Genomic DNA, 20563 nt, shown 5'->3' with positions numbered 1-20563 from the left:
CTCAAAGGTGCCAAATGAAAAGCGATTACTGGAGAATGATGAATAATTAAGCATTGATTATACATTAAGAGACCAAAGTACTTCCACACATATCAACAAAGTATTTCTCCCTATTCATAAGGGAATTAAACATATTATAAAATGTCTAACACTCATTTCCAGTGTTTAATTATCGATTAAATCCCCTTAAAATGAAGTTACTCTCACACTGTATTGTAATGAAGACAGCTAGGGAAACAAGCCAAAAATAAACTCCCAAGGGAGAACAGAGGACAGCCCCTTCTCAGGACAGAGAAGGTGGGGGACGGCATCAAATCTGCCTCGGAAAGATTCTTCCCTCGTAGAAGGTTCCTATGTGCTTGCTTCAGACTTTTAGGTCTCCATGGCCATCCCAAGTGCGTTACCTCTTAACTCCCCTTCCACTGACCCCTGCCTTCAAGTACTGCTGCTCTGGTCTTTGTGAGAGTCAGGGCTAGCAATTAGTCCCTGTTAGAGACAATGACTCTGATACTTAAGAGAGTTAGAAACAAAAGCTGTTGTAAATAATTTCAATGAAATCAGATCAAAGCTGACTGACTGATAAGCAGTATGAGACTGTCATACTAAAGTTAACAGGGATTTGACCAGTATAAAATACCACAATAATACAAATCTTAGACTTCTAAAAGGTTAACACAACAATGCTTCATTTATCCAAGATAATAAAGAATTAAGTTAATATCTATTAATTTTCTAAATGCAGCAAGTATTCTAATGAAACTTCTTATACATTTTTCTAAAAGAATTATTTCTATGGCAATTATTATATGATGTTATAATGAAGTGACTACTTGGAAGTTACTAAGATGTAAGAGGCCTTACACCCTTTGGCCACATCAGTGCCAGACACCAGCGCTTATTGATTTGTGTCTGCTTCACAGCTTTTCAGTCACCCTCTGTTGTTGCCTACCAGTTACTGCTGCTGGCAATTGGACTACCACTAACAGGTAGTTTTTTGTTTTTGTTTTTGTTTTTGAGACACAGTCTTGCTCTGTTGCCCAGGCTAGAGTGCCATGGCATCAGCCTAGCTCACAGCAACCTCAAACTCCTAGGCTCAAGCGATCCTCCTGCCTCAGCCTCCCGAGTAGCTGAGACTACAGGCATGTGCCACCATGCCCGGCTAATTTTTTCTATATATTTTTAGTTGTCCAGCTAATTTCTTTCTATTTTTTTAGTAGAGACGGAGGTCTCGATCTTGCTCAGGCTTGTCTCAAACTCCTGAGCTCAAACAATCCACCTGCCTCAGCCTCCCAGAGTGCTAGGATTACAGGCGTGAGCCACCTCGCCCAGCCAGTTCTAAATGGATCATTTTCATTTGCCAACAAGTTAGAAACCAAATAACAAAATTTATTAAAATTATAACTGAAAGAAATTATAAATAAAAACACTCTGAAGGACTCTTTTAGGAAAGAGTCCAGTACAAGAATCCTATTGTTTGAACCAGTCAGAAAATCTGCGTTCTAACAGTCCAAGATTTCCTACGTCACATAACTTTGGGCAAAGCCCTTCATTGATCTTGGCCTCAGCTTTCTCATCTATAAAAAGGGCCTAATTTACATGACTCCCTAAGGTTCAAATTAGATAATACATGTAAAAATACAATGATCTAAATGTAGCAGGTTTTGGTGAGATAAGGTAAAGTAGCAATAGTATTTTTTTTATTATTATCATAAAAAATAACAATCACCTATTTTGGTTTTTTGGTCCTATTTCTTGATTGTTATCTAAAATTAAAATTACAAGATAAGTTATTGCTTAAAAAAAGAGCCATCATTAAAGCATTATAGTAGATGCTTAGTAAACATTGCTTAGATTAATGAATCAATGTTTACTTCTATGCCTAGCACTATGTTAACAAAAGGGTAAGTGAAAAATAAATACATGATGTGTTCCCGCTTTTCTTTAGTTGTTTATAACAAGAAATAATGTAAAACAAAAGGAGACAATGCAACGAGGCCTCAAGGTTATGAAAAAGTCTAATATGTCTTCTTTTATTGAAGCACTGGAAATTCACAAGTTAATTCACTGGCTAACAATTTAAGTAACTGTCTTCACATTATAAGTTTTACAGCAGCATTTCCATTTCTAGTAAAAGCCATTAATTTCAAGGTAGTGAAAAAACGCCCTTCAAAGATAACTTTGCCTTACTCACCAGCTTACTGTCACAAGCACAAGATACTCAAACACTTATTCCAGCTGACAAAATAAAATACTCTTGTTCAGAGGAGGATTGTCTCTTATAATAGCCTGGCTCTTTCCCCAGGGGCTTTATTACCAAGAATAAACTTTATGAAAGGTTGCCATACATAAAGCAGACTTCCAGCTGCTCTTCTAAGCAAACATCAATGAGACTTGTGATAAGAGAGATTAACTTGGCTACCACATCCAGGGGCAGGACTGCTGCAGACAGTGAATTTCTCACCCACTTCTCTCCAGAATGGCAAAGAGGAGGAAGGAAGGCTTAAATGCTAAATTAAACGGCTTTAAACATGAGTTAACGTAGGCCTACCATTTTCAAAGGAAATAAGACAAACATGAAATAGATTAAAACTTTAGCTTAAATGTTAGCTTAAAATTAAAAATGTCACAACTTGCCTAGGAAGGAAAGTTTCCATATCCCTCTCAAATTAGTATTGAGAGCAGGTCTGACACTAACACAAACTGAGATGACGTAACCACAGTAACCTTCATAATCGTGGAAGAAAATCATGCTACCTGCCCACAAATACAGGAATGAAGTGACATTTATTTAATAATCACACAAGCATGATTACACTAAGAATACATCATGATACATGGAAAACTATGTCTAAAAAATATCCTCTCCTTCGAAAAATTTATATGAATTAGATATAATCTTTCCATAAAACTATCTGTGGAAAACCAAAACTATCCTATACAATAGTTCTTAAAGCATTTAAACGAAAACTAGTGTGTTGATTATCTGCATTTTTTTAAATACACAAATAATTAGTTTTCACTCATGGATAAGACCATAAATACTTTCTTCTGCTTTTCAATACTTAAAATATTGTTTGACAGAAAAAGATGACTCACTACAGTTCACTTCCCAAGACACTATAAAGAAGTGAGAGGCACAAACACTTGCTGAATAAGCAGCCCCTGAAATGAATATCATCACACTTGCTTTAGTGAATTAATACCTAGAGAAGTTATATGATTTGATTAAGTTAGGTAGGTAGAAAATAGCAGAGCTGGGACTTAAATCCAAATCTGAATCCAAAATCAGCATTCTACCATACTACACTGCCCCTCAGCCTGTGTAAACGCATGCCTGAGACAAGCACAGGGGAGGCCCACCAAAGACCACCACTCTCTGAAAGTGATGGGGGAAAACCGGGCTACATGCAGCTTCTGGCCAATGGAGCTTGACGGAGCACCATTCTGTTACAGAAGAGGTATGAAGGCAAAGTTAAACTTCTTCATCTATAGAAAGTCATTAGTTAATTTTCTTTTCTTTTCAAATCTCACTCAAAATCACCTTTATAAAGAAAGTTTCTAGCTAATACTAAATCAATGTTCTGATCTTTTTATCATTCTACTTTCTTGAGATTTTAATACTCTCATTTTTGAAGTTTTCAGTTTTATATAAACAATTAAATTTCACAATATTAAGTAAAAAGGGTATAAAATTAGACCTACTCTCCAGAACTATAGATCCAACACAGTTGCCACTAACTACATGTGGCTATTTGAATTTAAATTAATTAAAATTTAAAACTCTGTTTGTCAGTCACACTAGCCATATTTCACGTGCTCAAAAGCCACATGTGGCTAGTGCCATGGCTACATACTGAAGAATACAGGTATAGAATATTTGTGTCAACACAGAAAATTATATTGGACAGTGCTACTCTTGAAAAAATTTGCTACAAAAATGGCATAAAAAAGAATCACACAATCAAAAATCAAGACATAGAAACATTGTATATCTTGACTATGGCGGTAGTTCGCTGGTTTGCATAACTCTCACAACTTAACAAGGTATACAATTTAGACAGATGCAGTAATGCACGTAAATTACACCTCAATAAAGTTAATAAGGAAAAAAAGAATAAACACATGATCACTGATGAATTCTAAAGGAAAGCAAAGAATACTTTGGGTATATATAGTAAGTTCTGAAGTCTAGATCCCTGGCATGGCAGTCTGGGGTCCCAGGCAGAGTGGAGGCAGACGGCTGATGTGGTGAGGTGAGCTCATAGCCGTGTATGGGAAAAGGTTGGGTGGGAGACTGAGAAGACACTGGAGACGGTGGAAAGTCAGGGACAATATACATGGCCCTCCCAAAAGGTACCACTGCATCTTAATGGCAAAGCATCAACTATCACTAAAATCACACCCCTTACTGAAGGGCCACTGATGTGAAGGGATTCATAAAGAGTTATAAGGTGTATAGACAGCTTCACACAGTTATCTTTCAAATGATTAAGGAAAAGAAATTGTAAAAGTGGAAAAACTACCCAAAATATTTAAAGATTCAATAACAAGAATCAGAATGGCCAGATATTACCAATCACAATTCTACATAAGGTAAAGTATCATTCAGCTGATATAAGTCAACAGCTCAAGGATCATAGCTGATCATTAACACCAACTCTAGTTCCTCCTGCCTCCAACAGAGTGATTACAACCAAACAGCCACTCTCCAGGCCGGACTCTAGCTCTCTAAAAGGTGGACAGAAATCTGGATGTGGGGAGGGGAAATCATGGTCCCCAGAGTAATACAGTCAAGAACAATGGCCTTGGATTTATTCCCCAGACAGTAACTCCTAGAAGCCATGGTATACCTTGACCTATTAGAACAGCAACATTTAATGATTTTTGTAACGTCAGATATCATTTTATATTTTATTCAAACATTTCTGTAATCACTAGTAGTTGCCAAAGGTTTATTAAAAATGGAAAAAGTGTTCAAAATAAATGGTTAAGAGTACTATGGTATATTCACTTATAATATTTTACCAGCACTAAAATGATTATGAACACTATGGCAACATGGAAAACACAGAATCAAATGAAAAGGCAATGTACACTATATCTGTATTATGTACACATACTTAAAAAGTCTAGAAGAACATCTGAACAAATGAAAATTGCTCGGTATTTTAACTCGAGCACTTTTTCTTATATGTAGATATCCATTACTGTTGCCATAATGTTTTTTGTGTAATACAAAATATAAATTCTTCATATTTATAAACACAAACAGTACACTTACCACAGTGGGATTGCCACTACTTATCAACTGGCTGACTTCATGAAAAATGCTTTTGCAGTCAATTGATTTATCTAATGATCCTCGCTTTACAATTACTGCTACTGCTAGTAGAATCTGTTCCCGAACATACTTTTGGAGGCTGTAAAACATAAAAGTCATTGTGAACACATGTACCTAAATCTAATATAAAAACACTCCCAAATTTCTCACTATGCCTGAAGCTACTAATAACACTGCTTATATTTGAGAGTAGTATAGCCCACTGGTTATATATAGACTCCAAAGCCAGAAAACCTGGGTTCATATCCAGGCTCCATTATTTACTGGCCGTGTGGCCCTGGGCAAGAGAGTTAACACTCAGAGCCTCAGTTTTCCCATCTGTAAAATGGGGATAAGAGTTACTATAAGGATTAAATGTTGCTATAACTGTGCCCAGTACATACTAAGCACTATATAAGTGTTAGCTGCTTCAGGCAGTGTTCAACAGATGTAAATCAGCTCCCTGTTAAATATTTGTGGGGGAAAGAAAAATCACTAAGATTAAGAGTCGACTGATTTGTACATAAATTTTGATCTAATATCCATCTCCAACCAGTAGGCTAATCCTAAATCCCATTTCCCTTTAACATGAAAAGGCAACATGCTAGCTATCCAAAATACAACATTACAGAAAGATACAAATTGTGAAAAAAAAAAAACCTTCAAAAAATTTCATATCTAGGTTCTGTTCCTCAGTGTGATGACAGATGCACCCATCCCAAGTCAAAGCATTCTACAAAGTCTATTCGGCCACAAAGGCACAGAGACTTACCTGCCTTTTCACAAGCTTTTCTGAAAGGTAAGGCTCAGAAAACATAACCCTGAATTTTATAATCCAGCCTCCAGAATGCCACAAAGATATAACCACCATGTGCCCTTAGGATAAACTCGAACTCCGTCACATGGCCCCTAAGCAGCTGGCCCATCACGGCTTCCTTTCACTCTCAAAACTGCCCCAGTTTGGACATAAACTGAACTTCTTTCAGTTCCTGCCTCCACGCGCTTGCATTTCTGGGCCTCTTAACTTCTATTCCCTCTGCCAAGAATGTGATGTCACTTTCTCCAGAAAGTCATTGCTAAGGGCTCCCACAGCACCCTCGCATGACATGACATATCTGTTACTGCTGTTTAACTCTATCTCCCAGATCAGCTGCCCACTCTAAGCACACTCACATATGCAAAGGACACTGCCTGCCACATAACAGGCATTTACTAGACATTTATACAAATGAACATGTCTCCCCGTGTCAAGACTGAAGTGAAAAACACTCCTTCCAAACATAGACTTAACCATTCATCCTTCATTCACTAAGCAAATAAATGCAGAGATCCTGTTATGCGCGAGAATGTTAGTTTAGCAAAAGGAATTTTTGCACTTTGGGGGAGATAAGAATAGTTTCATATATACTATTACTAGAAAATATACATAAAACTGAAAATCTACAAATACATAATTTTAAATATTTCTTTTAGCTTTAAATATTAAAGCTAATTTTAAATATTTCTACTGGCAAGAATTAGAAATTATTAGGAAAATAGGCCGGGCGCGGTGGCTCACGCCTGTAATCCTAGCACTCTGGGAGGCCGAGGCGGGTGGATCGCTCGAGGTCAGGAGTTCAAGACCAGCCTGAGCAAGAGTGAGACCCCGTCTCTACTAAAAATAGAAAGAAATTATATGGACAACTAAAATATATATATACAAAAAATTAGCCGGGCATGGTGGCGCGTGCCTGTAGTCCCAGCTACTCGGGAGGCTGAGGCAGGAGGATCGCCTGAGCCCAGGAGTCTGAGGTTGCTGTGAGCTAGGCTGACGCCACAGCACTCACTCTAGCCCGGGCAACAAAGTGAGACTCTGTCTCAAAAAAAAAAAAAGAAAAGAAAAGGAAAATAAATAGCTAACATTTGAGTGCTTATAATATACAAGACTTTATATAAACTAATTTCACAAATATTAACACATTCAATCCTCATGACAATCTTCAGTACTATTATTCACCCCATTTAATAATCAGAAAATTAACACACAAAGAAGTAATTTGCCCAAGGTCACAGAGTTAAGTAGTAGAAGTGGGGAGCAAGTCCCTTTCTCATGCTTCTTTTTTAAAAAGTAGGGCACTGTGCATTTCACTCTATACATATTTTACCTCAATTAGGAGAAAAAATAGGAAAGAAAGAAAATTCTGTGCATGTAATGGGAAGTACACAAAGTTATTTATGTAGTAGTCTATACTATTTACACAAGCTATAGTATTGTACGTATGCAGTATGCCAAAAATTTGTAACTTCACTCTAATCCACATTGTAGGGCATTCTATAAGATAAAAATAACTGTGTCGTGGGGCGTAATGGCTCACATCAGTAATCCTAGCACTCTGGGAGGCCAAGGCGGGAGGATCACTTGAGGGGAGGAGTTGGAGACCAGCCTAAGCAAAAGCAAGACCCTGTCTCTACTAAAAACAGAAAAAATTAGCCCGCCAACTCAAAATGGAAACAAAAAATTGGCCTGATGTGGTGGCAAGCGCCTATAGTCCCAGCTACTTGGGAGGCTGAGGTAGGAGGATTGCCTGAGCCCAGGTGTTTGAGGTTGCTGTGAGCTAGGCTGACGCCACGGCACTCTAGCCTGGGCAACAAGCGAGACTCTAATTAATTAATCTGTGTCATGAAAGGCAAAACAGAACAAGATCATTCTAGATTAAAAGAGACTAACAAAGGCTCATAGTGGCTCATGCCTGTAATCATAGCACTCTGGGAGGCTGAGGAGGGAGGATCCTTTGAGGTCGGGAGTTTGAAACCAGTTTGAGCAAGAATGAGACCTCATCTCTACAAAAAAATAGAAAAATTAGCTAGGCATGGTGGCTCATGCCTGTAGTCCCAGCTACTCAGGAGGCTGGGGCAAGAGGATCACATGAGCCCAGAAGTTTGAGGCTGCAGTGAGCTATGATGATGCCACTGCACTCTATCTAAAAAAAAAAAAAAAAAAAAAAAAAAAAAGAGAAAGAGAGAGAGAGAGACTAATAGAGATTAATAGAGACATGACAACTAAATACAATGTATAACCTCTGGCCAAATCCTGGGTTAAAAAATAACATATTGTATCTAAACATATAAGGCAAATATTAATAGGAAGGAAGAGAAAGACTGCAATACAAAAATTGACCTATAAGGAGGGAAAAGGCTATAAATAACATTATTCAGACAATTAGGGATCTCAGAATATGGAATCAGAGTTATATTAGATAATATAAGTATACCAATTATATCAATAGTACTGAGATTATGCTCTTAGAAGAGACATGTTGAAGTATTTAAGGATGAAGTATCACAATGTCTGCAGCACACTCTCAAATGGTTCAAGGAAGAAAATGCATATATACATGCCAGAAATCAAGTATGACAAAATGTTAACTGAGCATCTACTGGGAAAAAAGAAGGGTATGTTCATGTTCATTGTACTATTCTTTCAACTTTACTGAAAGGTTTTTACTTTTTTCAAAATAATCATTTCGGAGAAAATATATAAGTGAACTATTCCAATGTGGAATCCTACAATCAACTCTGAAATAGCTTCTGAAACTAATCAAAATTATTAATATTTAAGAATGAGTTTTTTTGGATAATGCAAGAAATCAGACACATATACACAATGAAATTTTGTCACACATTTAAGTCTTCTCAGCTCTCCAGAGTTTAGAAGTTCCAAGTTTAAGTAGGGAAAAGGTTATGATAAACAAGCAGCTCCAGAACCTATCTAGTTGGCCAAAAGCTCTCCCGCTGACCCTGACTCCTTAAAGAACGCTGCCCAGATGATGATGGCTGTGGCAGCCAGAGCTCTCACTCCCCACTGCGCACTGTGCTCACAACTATCTCATGTAATCCTAACAGCGACCCTATGAGGTAGATAGCAAGACCCTGTTCCAGAGGTAAGACGGAATATCCCAGAGATTTTCTATCAGTTTCCCAAGGTCACATAAATGGACTGCTCTTTAGGAAACTCTTTTTTCTTTTCTTTTCTTTTCTTTTTTGAGACAGTCTCACTCTTTTGCCTGGGCCAGAATACAGTGGCACATCGCTGCTCACTGAAACCTCAAACTTCTGGGCTCAAGCAATTCTCCTGCCTCAGCCTCCCGATTAGCTGGGACTACAGGCGCACACCACTACGCCCGGCTAATTTTTCTATTTTTTGCAGAGACTAGGTCTCTCTCTTGCTCAGGATGGTCTTGAACTCCTGGCCTCAAGCAATCCTCCCACCTCGGCCTCCCAGAGTGCAAGGATTACAGGCGTGAGCCACCATGCCTGGCCTTAGAAAACTCTTTTTTAATATTTTAGGCCTAGGGGCCAACATATTTTTTTTAAAAAACCTTCCCCCACATAAACTCCTATAAACATGGAGGTCTTAAGGTTTATTTTCTTTCATTATATAAATATAAATGTGAAGGTTTTCTCAACCTCTGTTCAACAATAAGCACGTTATCATAATTGATTTCAAATTATTTTACTATGGTAAAGATCAAAACAAGGCCAGAGCAGTGGCTCACGCCTGTAATCCTAACACTCTGGGAGGCTGAAGCAGGAGGGTCGCTTGAGCCCAGGAGTTGGAGGTTGCAGTGAACTATGATAACGACGCTACTGAATCCTAGCCCCGGCAAAACAGTGAGACTCTGTCTCAAAAAAAAAAAAAAAAAAGAAAAAGAAAAAAAAAATCATTTTTAGTAAAATTCAACCAAAAATATATCTCTTCCATGGTTGCAATCTATAATAAAAATTTTGATGTTTGTGAGTTACAGCATATGCAAAATAATGAACAAAATAATGGAACAAATACTGACATTGTCAAGACTTCTATTCACGTGTATTTACCTTTACCTTATGTACAGAGGAATCAAAAGAAAAACAGTCCCGTCAGGTCTAGCAAATATGGTAAAATGGAAACAAGAAAAAGGAAAGCTAGTATCACATCCAAATGAACTCACTCCCCCCCACAAAAAAATATATCTATCTATATATATCCATGCATCAATCCAGCATGAAGAAGATAAAGGCTTAAAAACAGGAGCAAGTCTTCCTTATTCTAAGAAAACTGGAAAAAATTAGCCATGCCTTCCTCTCTCTCACACACACATGCATGCACACACACGCACACATACACACACGCTACACGTATATCCACCTATCTATAAGACACATTATCCACTAAACTTGTAACACTAATAGGCTAAGTAAACCTTGGCTTTTATCTCTCTCACATTTTTCTATATGTAAAACAGTCTTTAACGAACAGCTGAAGTCACAAGAGTAATCATTATTAAATACTATGGGGCCGGGCGCGGTGGCTCACGCCTGTAATCCTAGCACTCTGGGAGGCCGAGGCGGGTGGATTGCTCAAGGTCAGGAGTTCGAGACCAGCCTGAGCGAGACCCCGTCTCTACTAAAAAAAAATAGAAAGACATTATATGGACAACTAAAAATCTATATAGAAAAAATTAGCCGGGCATAGTGGCGCATGCCTGTAGTCCCAGCTACTTGGGAGGCTGAGGCAGTAGGATCGCTTAAGCCCAGGAGTCTGAGGTTGCTGTGAGCTAAGCTGACGCCACGGCACTCACTCTAGCCTGGGCAACAAAGTGAGACTCTGTCTCAACAAAAAAAAAAAAAAAAAAAAAAAAAAAATACTATGAACTACTAGTGGACAGTCAAAAGGAACAAATGCATGACATTATGCTCTGAATTAGATTTAAAGTTTTATATACATGCTTATTGCCATTAATCACCATTCCTAAGTATAAGCATTTCTGATTACATAACATATTTTTTCTTCCATGAATTTGGTATTGAACATCTAAAGTACTCAATTGCACAAATAGCAAATATACAAGTGCATTGCCTATTATCAAAAGGATACTTAGTATTTGAGGAACTTTAAAAAAAATGTTAAGTAGTAAATCAATTTCTTCCCAAAAGTTGTATAGTTGATAATTTTCCTCAGATTTAAAAAAAAAAAAATCATTCGAGTAGTAAATATACACAATCTTCTCAAATGCTTAAACAATACAGATGTATATAATGTAATAAGAAAATTCACTTTTGCCCCATTCCTCAAACCTGATCCCTCTTCAAAGGAAACTGTTTAAGAACTTGGTAATTTTTCTCATAGAACTTTTTCTATGCACATTTCTATGTACATATATACGTAACATTTGGTTTGTTAACAGTACCTAATTTCTCCCCTCGACCCTGTTTTGGGATACTCATCTATGTCTTATAATACCCCATTCTAAATTAAAACATGTGGAAAGAAAGAACCATCCATATAAGCAACAAAAGAAGAACAAGTAAACATATAGGATTTTTGACTGAGTCTAAGATCAACTTTTATTTATAACCAAATTCTTCAAAACTCAACAACAAAAAAAACCCTAATATCCAGCATAATCTTTTCAAAGAAACAAAACTTAGTATAAGTTTAAATAAAACGTATTATTTCATTATGCACCAAAATAACCTACAATCATGTATATATGAGTTTTTAAAATTTAAGCCCACATAAAGCTTAACCACCAATGTCTATTATTTAAAATTTTCTTTTAAAAATGCAAATTTAAAAAGCTCTAAAATGATACACATGAGCCAGCAAAATTATTTTACCAGCACCTCCTCCACGTATACTTACTTAGGCCTTTGTAAGACATAGGTTAAAAGGAATGTTCTCAGCGACTCAATGCTACCTTTTTCCAAGAGAATCCACTCTCGGACAACTGCTTCCATTATGGCTGTGGCAGCTTGAAAAAGGACATAGTCCACTTTACTAGTTTCTGAGGAGAAAATTAAAAACTTTCTTTAAACAGTAGTTCACTTTACCCTGAACATTTTGCATTTATTAATTTTAAAACAGAACTTTTCAGACAAGGAATAAGATGATTACCTGTTCTTTTTTTTATCCAGTGACCTTGCTCTAGCACCACAAAGAGGTTAGTTCCTCTCAGAAGACACCTCAGGCAGGTGGCAGCTAATCACCGATCACAATTTTCACAAACTTTCCTCACCTCTCTTCAACTGTTACTTCCAAAGCATGAAGAACTAAAAAATAACACAGCTTTAAAAAAAATAAAAATAAAAATATAAAGCAATCAGAAAATTTCCTAAGAGTCTCACCCTGTGCAAAACAGAAATTTATATCTGAAAAATATCCTAAGAAACTAGTCTTTGAACATTACTATTTGTGATGAGCCATGCTGTTAAAATATTTTGGTTTTTAAGTAATTAAGTTTTCAACAGGATGACCCATCTCCAATAGCAAGTTCAGAAATGAACACAATCATGTCTAGGTTATTTTTCTCAAAATGTAAAACAAAATGAGTCACATTTACACAAGGTGAGAAGTTCTTGTGAATTTTCTGATTGCAATACTGATCAAACTGAGTAAAACCCCAAAGCTACACGTAGAAAGAACCAGCCTTAACTAGCAAGTTATAGTATCTGAACTAAAAACTGAATTGGGGGGAAAAAAATAGAAAATTAACACACCTAAGAAAAATTTTATATTAATTTTCTATTTTTCCTTTTATTCACCAATACCACTACAGTCAGTTTCCATACAGCATTATCAACAGGGAGAACAGTCAAAATGAAGTAAAGAAAAAGTAGAAATTTTCTGAAGCACTAAAAAATAACCATCACGTGAAATCCATGCAAAATCTATGATTAGATTCCAAATTATTTGCCAAGATCACTGGACATGAGTATCTGAAAGCCATGAGAAATTAACTCTAGGCATAGAATGGCACCTTCAAGAATTTATCAAGAAGAGCACACTGTTTTCTCTCCTATTCAAGCTCAGGTCATGTAAAAATCCTAAAAATGGTCTTGATACAATTAGCTATAAAAATGTAGGGGACATGGTGTAACCTACATAAATTCCTTCCACATTAGACTACTACATAGGCATTTTGAACATACCAAAAGTAATAAAAGGAACCAATTTGGACCTTTTTAAAAAAATTTTTTTTTATCATTCTATACTATCTTAACATGAATTCTAATTGAGATGATAATCAGAATTCACAAAAATTTAGAAATCTTAAAATAAATAACTAAAATAAAGCAATAACTTCTAAAACCGTGAACCTATTATAAAAGCTATGCTTAAAGTTCTGAGACTAAATAAAAAAAGAAGAGGATTTGAAACAGAAACCAGCTACATCTATATAGGTCACTTAAGGAGAAAAATACTATCTCATAAAGGTAATTCAAATAATCTCTCATTATAAACCTCTTCTTGAAGAAAAGGATAGTTGTTTGCTTGTCTTTATTTTCTACTGCACTAGTAAAAAATTTAAGGACAAGAAACCCAAAATCCTTAACCATGGATTTTAAAAAGGAAGGAAAATCTGTGGGACTCTCAGAATTTTAGAAATAGAACTCTAAAGATCATCTACATTAATTCACGCATTTTACAGGAGTTGAAGAAACTGATTCCCTGAGATAAAGAGAGGAAATTCAAGGTCACATGTCTTGTAAATGTTCCTTGAGCAATACTAATCGGCCCCCTTTGCACATGCCACTGAACATAAGACCAAATAAGCGCCTCCAATGCTCATGAGCAAAGAGCACATTCTTGTATCTACTTGTGCTCCTATCCTGGCCTTCTTTCTGCCCTTTGCGGAGGACGGGCAGTGAGGGAGCAATTACAGAAGATGAACGTTCAGAAGTTTTCAAGAGACAAAGAAGTTTCACACTCTTTTTCTTAAATACCTCTGGGTGGTATTAAATAAAGATCTATAAATTCCTACTCCCATAAGAAGCTGTGTCTAAAAATGGAAGAATCCGAAAAAAAGAAAGCCAAATTCCAAATTTAAAAGAAGGAATTTTCCTAAGCTAATAAATTACATTTTCTCACGAAAACAATTATTAGCCTCCATAAACTTAACTTATATATACATAAGTGTGCAGGAGATGCTAGAAGGGACTCTAGAAGCCTAACAGTGTGTGATTAGAACTTCACATGTACATTCATTCTTGCTCTTTGCTATAAAGATGCTTGAAACTGCAAGGTCTTCACGAAGAACTCACAATTTGTGAAAATCTGCCACTGACTAGGACACTGTCCAGATAATAAACTACTTTAGGCCACTTTAGTACTTGCTACCATAGTAACTTTCTTTATTAATAACTATATAAGTAAAATTCCTTTGTATCTTGTCAGCCATCTGACACTAGCCAGAATCATGAAGACAAAAGTTAAAGTAAAATAAATAACAAGAGAGAAAAAGCACTACATTCTGATAAGAAAAGAAAAGGAAAGGGAAAGGGAAAGGAAAAGGAAAAGGAAAAAGAAAAGAAAACACTAGTAGCCAAGCCACAGATGTATAGCTACTATAATCACCTCTCTGGCCTTAAAGATTTCTGTCCAAAGCATAGGCGATGTAAGTTCCAAAAATCTGTCTTGACATAATATCTATGCTCATCAACTAACAATGAAAAGTCTCAGGTGAAAGATGATCTATCAATTCCCAATAATTGATAGCACTACTAAGAAAACAATTTTCCATATCCAGAGATAACCAACTTTTGGGAGGTTTCTTATTTCGTTTTGTTTTGGCTACTTCTGAGATCAGAAGTGAATGGAATCTATTCCTCTGTGAGAGAAGGTCAAAAGAATGCCAAAAAGTTAGCTCCGGAAGAAGTAAAACCAATCCCTCATGGTTCTTAGTTATTTCCTTAACAAGAACAGAACTCACAGGTCTGTCTGAAGGAAGATCTGACCCTACAAAACTAGTAAATTCCTAAGTGCCAAAGACTTCTGAGGTGAAGAAGTCTAATGTACTCTTCTGACAAAATGCACACACATGCAACATGCACACACAGACACATACGTCACACACACACATACACAGAAAAGAGCAAAGAAAATTAAAACTAGAATGAAATTAAAAGGATAAGAAGAGAAAGAAATGAGGGAAAATGAGCAACATATAAAACTGAAGAGGTAGAAGTGAGAAGGAAGAATTTCAAGAGGCCAGAATTTTAAGGGAAGCATCAAAGAGAAAGTCTCCCCTTTATTAGAATATATTACCCAGACATTCTATAAAAATGACATATAATCCCTAAATAAGAATGTGAAAATTCTGAATTGCAATTGACTGCCACTTGTATGAGAGTCTTCTTAGAGGAATTTACCCTTCTGTGCTGGTGGCAACTGAGTAAGGAGTTAAAAGATTTTCCGTGAAGTTTAGATGTAAACATTAATGTAACACAGAGCTTTGCAGTACATTAATGATTATGCTTGTAATACATGCACTCCACCTTTTAAACAGTCAATGTCCCAAAACCCAAACTGATTTTAAAAGCATGGCCAGAACTAGCAATACTACTCTTTAGAAAATTTTTATCAAGAAAACAAAAGTATTCCAAAACAAGCTCAATCATAACAAAGCAATAGTACTTCATATAAACAAACTCTAATAAAATACTTATAACATAGATCAACTATTTCCCAACTAGTATGGAATGACAACTGAATTACAATAGAAAGTCAGATGAAACACTGATGTTTGATGCCTAGTCAAAGTAATTACAGCATATGCCATGAAAACCAGACTCAAATTATTTTAGGTTTATAGTTTAACACAATGGTTCTCTAAATCTATTAATGCTGAACAATTTCAAGGCAGTAAGGATGAGTTAATGCTCTTTTAAACTCCTTATGCTGATGCTTAGTTTTGTTTCTTTCAGTTTAACATTGAGTTAAATATTCTCCACATGCATAAGATAAATTGTCTTAGTGCCAGAAACAAATTGATCCAAGTATAAAAGCTGACCAATCAAATAAGTTAATTAATTAATTTAAATGGCCTCATTGAGAATTTAAAAGGTAATTGTTGAAGTTGCTCCTCTAACTCCTGAATGAGACAGCCACCTTCACCACTGCTGCTAGATCCTTGCAAACAGAGAACAACATAGCATTTCAGCTGGTCTTTTTTTTAAAGCTATTTAAAATTAGGTAATGTTGCCATGACATTTACCATACTTATTCACAAAGTGCTTTTACTTACATAATTACATTTGCACCTCACAACAACTTAAGATAGCAAGTCCATTAAGGCAAACGGTATCAATTCCCACATGGCAGATGAAAAAGAGGCCCAGAGAGGTTAAGTGATTTACTCAAGTGGATAACGTGGGGCAGGCACCACTGGCACCTAGATATGATACTTCCTCCGCGCTCTTTCCACTACAATCGAGCAACGCTCATTCATAAGCCCTAACATGTAGAGCATTTTTAACACATAACTTTGTTGTTTATTTCAATCTGGAAACCAGTGTACTGGTGGGTAACAGGCAAGTCTTACTATTAAATGAAAGCATAAGAATAAAAGGTCTGATGTTTTAGTTCCTAATACTCAACTAACCAATTTTATGGTCGTGAATGACTCAAATAGCCTTGTGGAGCCTTAATGTGGATTATAAAAGATGGCTCCAACTAAGAAAAACAGCCAACAGTAATCAAGCTATAAAATAACAACAACCAATGAAATCTCTTTTACTAATATTGAAAAAATATCTAAGAGGCAAAGGGCAACATCATATATAACTTTTAGAAAATGCCATCTTTGGACAAGAGAGCTATATTTCTTATGATTGTTTTAGAAAAGATCATTTCTGTACATGTGTCAGATAAAAGGTATTCATAAAACATATTTTACAACAGTAAAAATCAGTGCTTTATTTTAGTATATACAGTGATAACCTACCCAGAAATGACTAATATTCGCTAAGAAAGCTGAGTACGAACTAAATTTTTTTTTTTTAAATGCACTATGGAAAAAACAACTAAAAGAGAGAAAATGTAGAAACCTTCAAAAACAACCTTAATTTTAAAACTAACACTGGGATAAGAGATATTATAGTACATTTCCTACATTAAATGACATTTGAAAACAGCTGAAAGAACATTAAATTTTTTCCCCCACCATTAACAGCCTTCATGTTATGGTCACTAATAAAACAAATTATTGAACACTATATCTAGGAGGGGAAATCCAAAGTAAAAACAAAGTTTCCTATCTGTAATATCTTTAAAGCCATTGCAGTAGAATGTTTATTAATGAAAAATTTCAGCTGTATGGATCTGCTTACTTTTAAAGGAATTTAAAATAGCTAAGGTTCCAGACAGAAACACCAAATCTGATTATGCCAAAATATTTTTAAAGTGAATACTTACCCAAAATATGCTTACAAACTGCAAATGGTGATTTTGATTTCCTAAATGATAAGAATATGTGCTCTGCATGCTGGCGTTGTTCATTATTGACCATAGAAGGTGGAGCCTTGAGAGTTAAAAACAAAAACAGTATACTTATTTAATGAGAAAGCTTGAGTAACAACAATCCTTTTACCCACAAGAGGAGAAAATAATTTCACTTTTGGGGCATACTGGGGAAAAATTCTTAATTTTTTAAAGGAACTACTGTATAAAGCTTGATACTAAATATTTAAAATATAGTTTCAGGAAAAAGATCTGAATCCTTTAAAGTTTCTTGTATTTTAGAAAAAGAGATCCTTATCTAACACTTTTTGTATTTTTTAAAACATAGCTAACTTATCATCACCTTTTATTTTAAGATATACTACTCAGTTTAACTTAACCTAGTTCAAATAATTCCTAAATTCTTCAGTACTAGTGAAACTGAATCTAAGTTACTAAAAGCCAGTTTCTAAAAGCAATCTTTTAAGATAGAGGATCAAATAATTCTACCTCAAGTTTTCTAAAATCACCATTTAACCATAAAAATCAGGTAACAGTTAAAGGGTTTAGAATTTATAGAACTGCTCTCTGAATAATAATCAGTCATAAAAGCCATAATTCCATCTTAACAAAAACAACTTCTAAAGTCTGCCCAGGTTTCTTCAACTCCATTTCAGTGTAACAATCTTTGTCCTAAAGATCATACTCTTTGGAACCAGACCCACCTAAAATATATTAATATATTACTGTTATATGGTTTGGTTATCTTTTGACCTATTAAGACCTACAAATCCTTAATTTGGGAAAGGAGGGTGGGAGTGGATGGTGGGAAAATAAACCTTTATTATTCAACCCAATATAAAGAGAGCAAATCATAATTTCAACTATATCAAAGAAGCTGGAAGATGAAAAATGCTGTAAACAAGTTCAATATTCATTATAAATTATATCCATTATGCAACATTAGTCACTCTAATTTCAGTCAAAATAATAAGAAAAAGATTTACACCCAAGAAAAACTAATTCCTGTGAAACTCTGGCTTAAGAGAATTCTTAGCTAAAGTTAGGTCAGACTACAGTTCCTAATGATATAGCACCCTCTACAGTTCTCTAGATAAAACTGAAAATATTTCCATTAAAGAATTGTGTAGGCCAGGCGCAGTGGCTCACGCCTGTAATCCTAGCACTCTGGGAGGCCGAGGCAGGTGGATCGTTTGAGCTCAGGAGTTTGAGACCAGCCTGAGCAAGAGCGAGACCCCGTCTCTACTAAAAAAAAAAATAGAAAGAAATTAGCCAGGCAACTAAAAAATATATAGAAAAAATTAGCCAGGCATGGTGGCGCATGCCTGTAGTCCCAGCTACTCAGGAGGCTGAGGCAGGAGGATCGCTTGAGCCCAGGAGTTTGAGGTTGCTCTGAGCTAGGATGACGCCACGGCACTGTAGCCCAGACAACAGAGCGAGACTCTGTTTCAAAACACAAAAACAAAAGACCAGCCTGAGCAAGAGCAGGACCCCATCTCTACCAAAAATAGAAAAATTAGTCGGCCATGGTGGCACATTCCTATAGTCCCAGCTACTTGGGAGGCTGAGGCAGGAGGATCTCTTGAGCCCAGGAGTTTGAGGTCACAGTGAGCTATGATGACGCCACTGCACTCTAGCCTGGGTGACAGAGGGAGACCCTGTCTCAAAAAAATTTAAAAATTTTTAAGAAGACCTTAAGATAACCCAGCTCCGGCTATTTCCCAGAGCTCATTTCACACTACTCCCCCTTCCTCACTGACTCACTCATTTTTTTCATTCAACAGATATTACTGAGCAACTACTATGTGTCAAGCCCTGTGCTACATTCTAGGTACACACAATCAAGGAAAAGCAAACAAGGTTCCTAAAGTATTATAATATATATTAGGGCCTCGTAAGGGGGACCAACTTCATTAATCAATCACACAATTGAACATAGCATTCTAAATGTAATAGGTGTTATAAAAAATCTACACAGTTATCTGAGCACAGGACTGGTGAATTTCACCTTGTTCGGGTAGGCTAAGGGAGGCTTTCCTGAGAAAGTGACTGCTAAGAGGCCTGCAGGATGAGGTCAAAGTGAAAAAGAGCATTCCAAGCAGAAGGAAGAGTACATGAAAAGCCCTGTGGCAGGACAGAGGACAGGAGGAAGAAAAATTGAAAGAAAGCTGGTGTGGCTGATGCAGAGAAAAAGCAACGGAGAAAAGTTTCAAGAAGCTGGAAAGGTAATAACTTATCCAAAGCCTCACAAGGAGCAAGCAGTAATAAAACCTCAGTTCACACCTGGGTAATCTGTCTCTGGACCCCACACTACTATGCCTTCTGTTTGTATATTTCAGTCCACAAATGACTATCAAATGCCCACGAAGTGCCAGGCAATGTGCTAGATGCTATGGACACAAATGTTGAGGCTTTTTCTGACAAAATAAACACCTACGGTGAGATTTGTAGAACTGAACGTAACTAGGCAAAGGTGGGAGCAGGGTTCCATGCCAACAGAATGCGTACCTCTAAGGCTCTGAAAGGAGGAAGCAGACCAAGTATGACAGACCGAAGAAAGCCCGATATCCTGGAAACCAAGGTCAGTTTCACGGCTATGCAACCTGTGCAGTCATATACGGGCCCTACTCTCAAAAGGGCCCCACACTTAATGTGATGTTTTGCTGTCACCGACCTGGAATTCGTAAGAATTTTATCTTTGGATTTGTTTTAAGTGAAGCCCATTGGAAAATGGAGCATCTGTGTGAGTAGTGAAGACAGGCTGGTGGCCAGGTGCACACATGCCTCGGGGCAATCTGGGGCACCACAGGCCACCCCAGGTGGCTGGGATGGGACCTGGGCCCAGATTGGCAGAAGCAAAGGGAGAAAGTGTTCCATATGGGGACAGTGCTGGGACCCACAGTGGGTGGCCTGCCTGCCTGTCCATCCGCAGAGCCTGTCACTGAGGCACCTGCACCAAATATAACTCTCCTGGCCTGAGCACC

General features: G+C 36.7%; 1 protein-coding gene across 2 annotated transcripts in view; it reads right to left on the bottom strand.

Annotated features, from left to right (window-relative positions):
* Positions 1-20563, bottom strand: part of XPO4 (exportin 4) — a 92752-nt gene that overhangs the window by 65094 nt on the left and 7095 nt on the right. For both annotated transcript variants that reach the window (XM_069467445.1, XM_069467446.1), the window contains exons 2-4: positions 17535-17640; positions 11985-12126; positions 5282-5420 (exon numbers count right to left, since the gene is read on the bottom strand). In XM_069467445.1, coding sequence (XP_069323546.1) covers positions 5282-5420; positions 11985-12126; positions 17535-17640 — 387 coding nt within the window. The remainder of the gene's footprint in view (positions 1-5281; positions 5421-11984; positions 12127-17534; positions 17641-20563) is intronic.

This window comes from Eulemur rufifrons, chromosome 4, assembly GCF_041146395.1.
Source record: "Eulemur rufifrons isolate Redbay chromosome 4, OSU_ERuf_1, whole genome shotgun sequence".
Lineage (NCBI taxonomy): Eukaryota > Metazoa > Chordata > Mammalia > Primates > Lemuridae > Eulemur > Eulemur rufifrons.
This window is presented reverse-complemented; position numbering and strand designations above follow the sequence as displayed.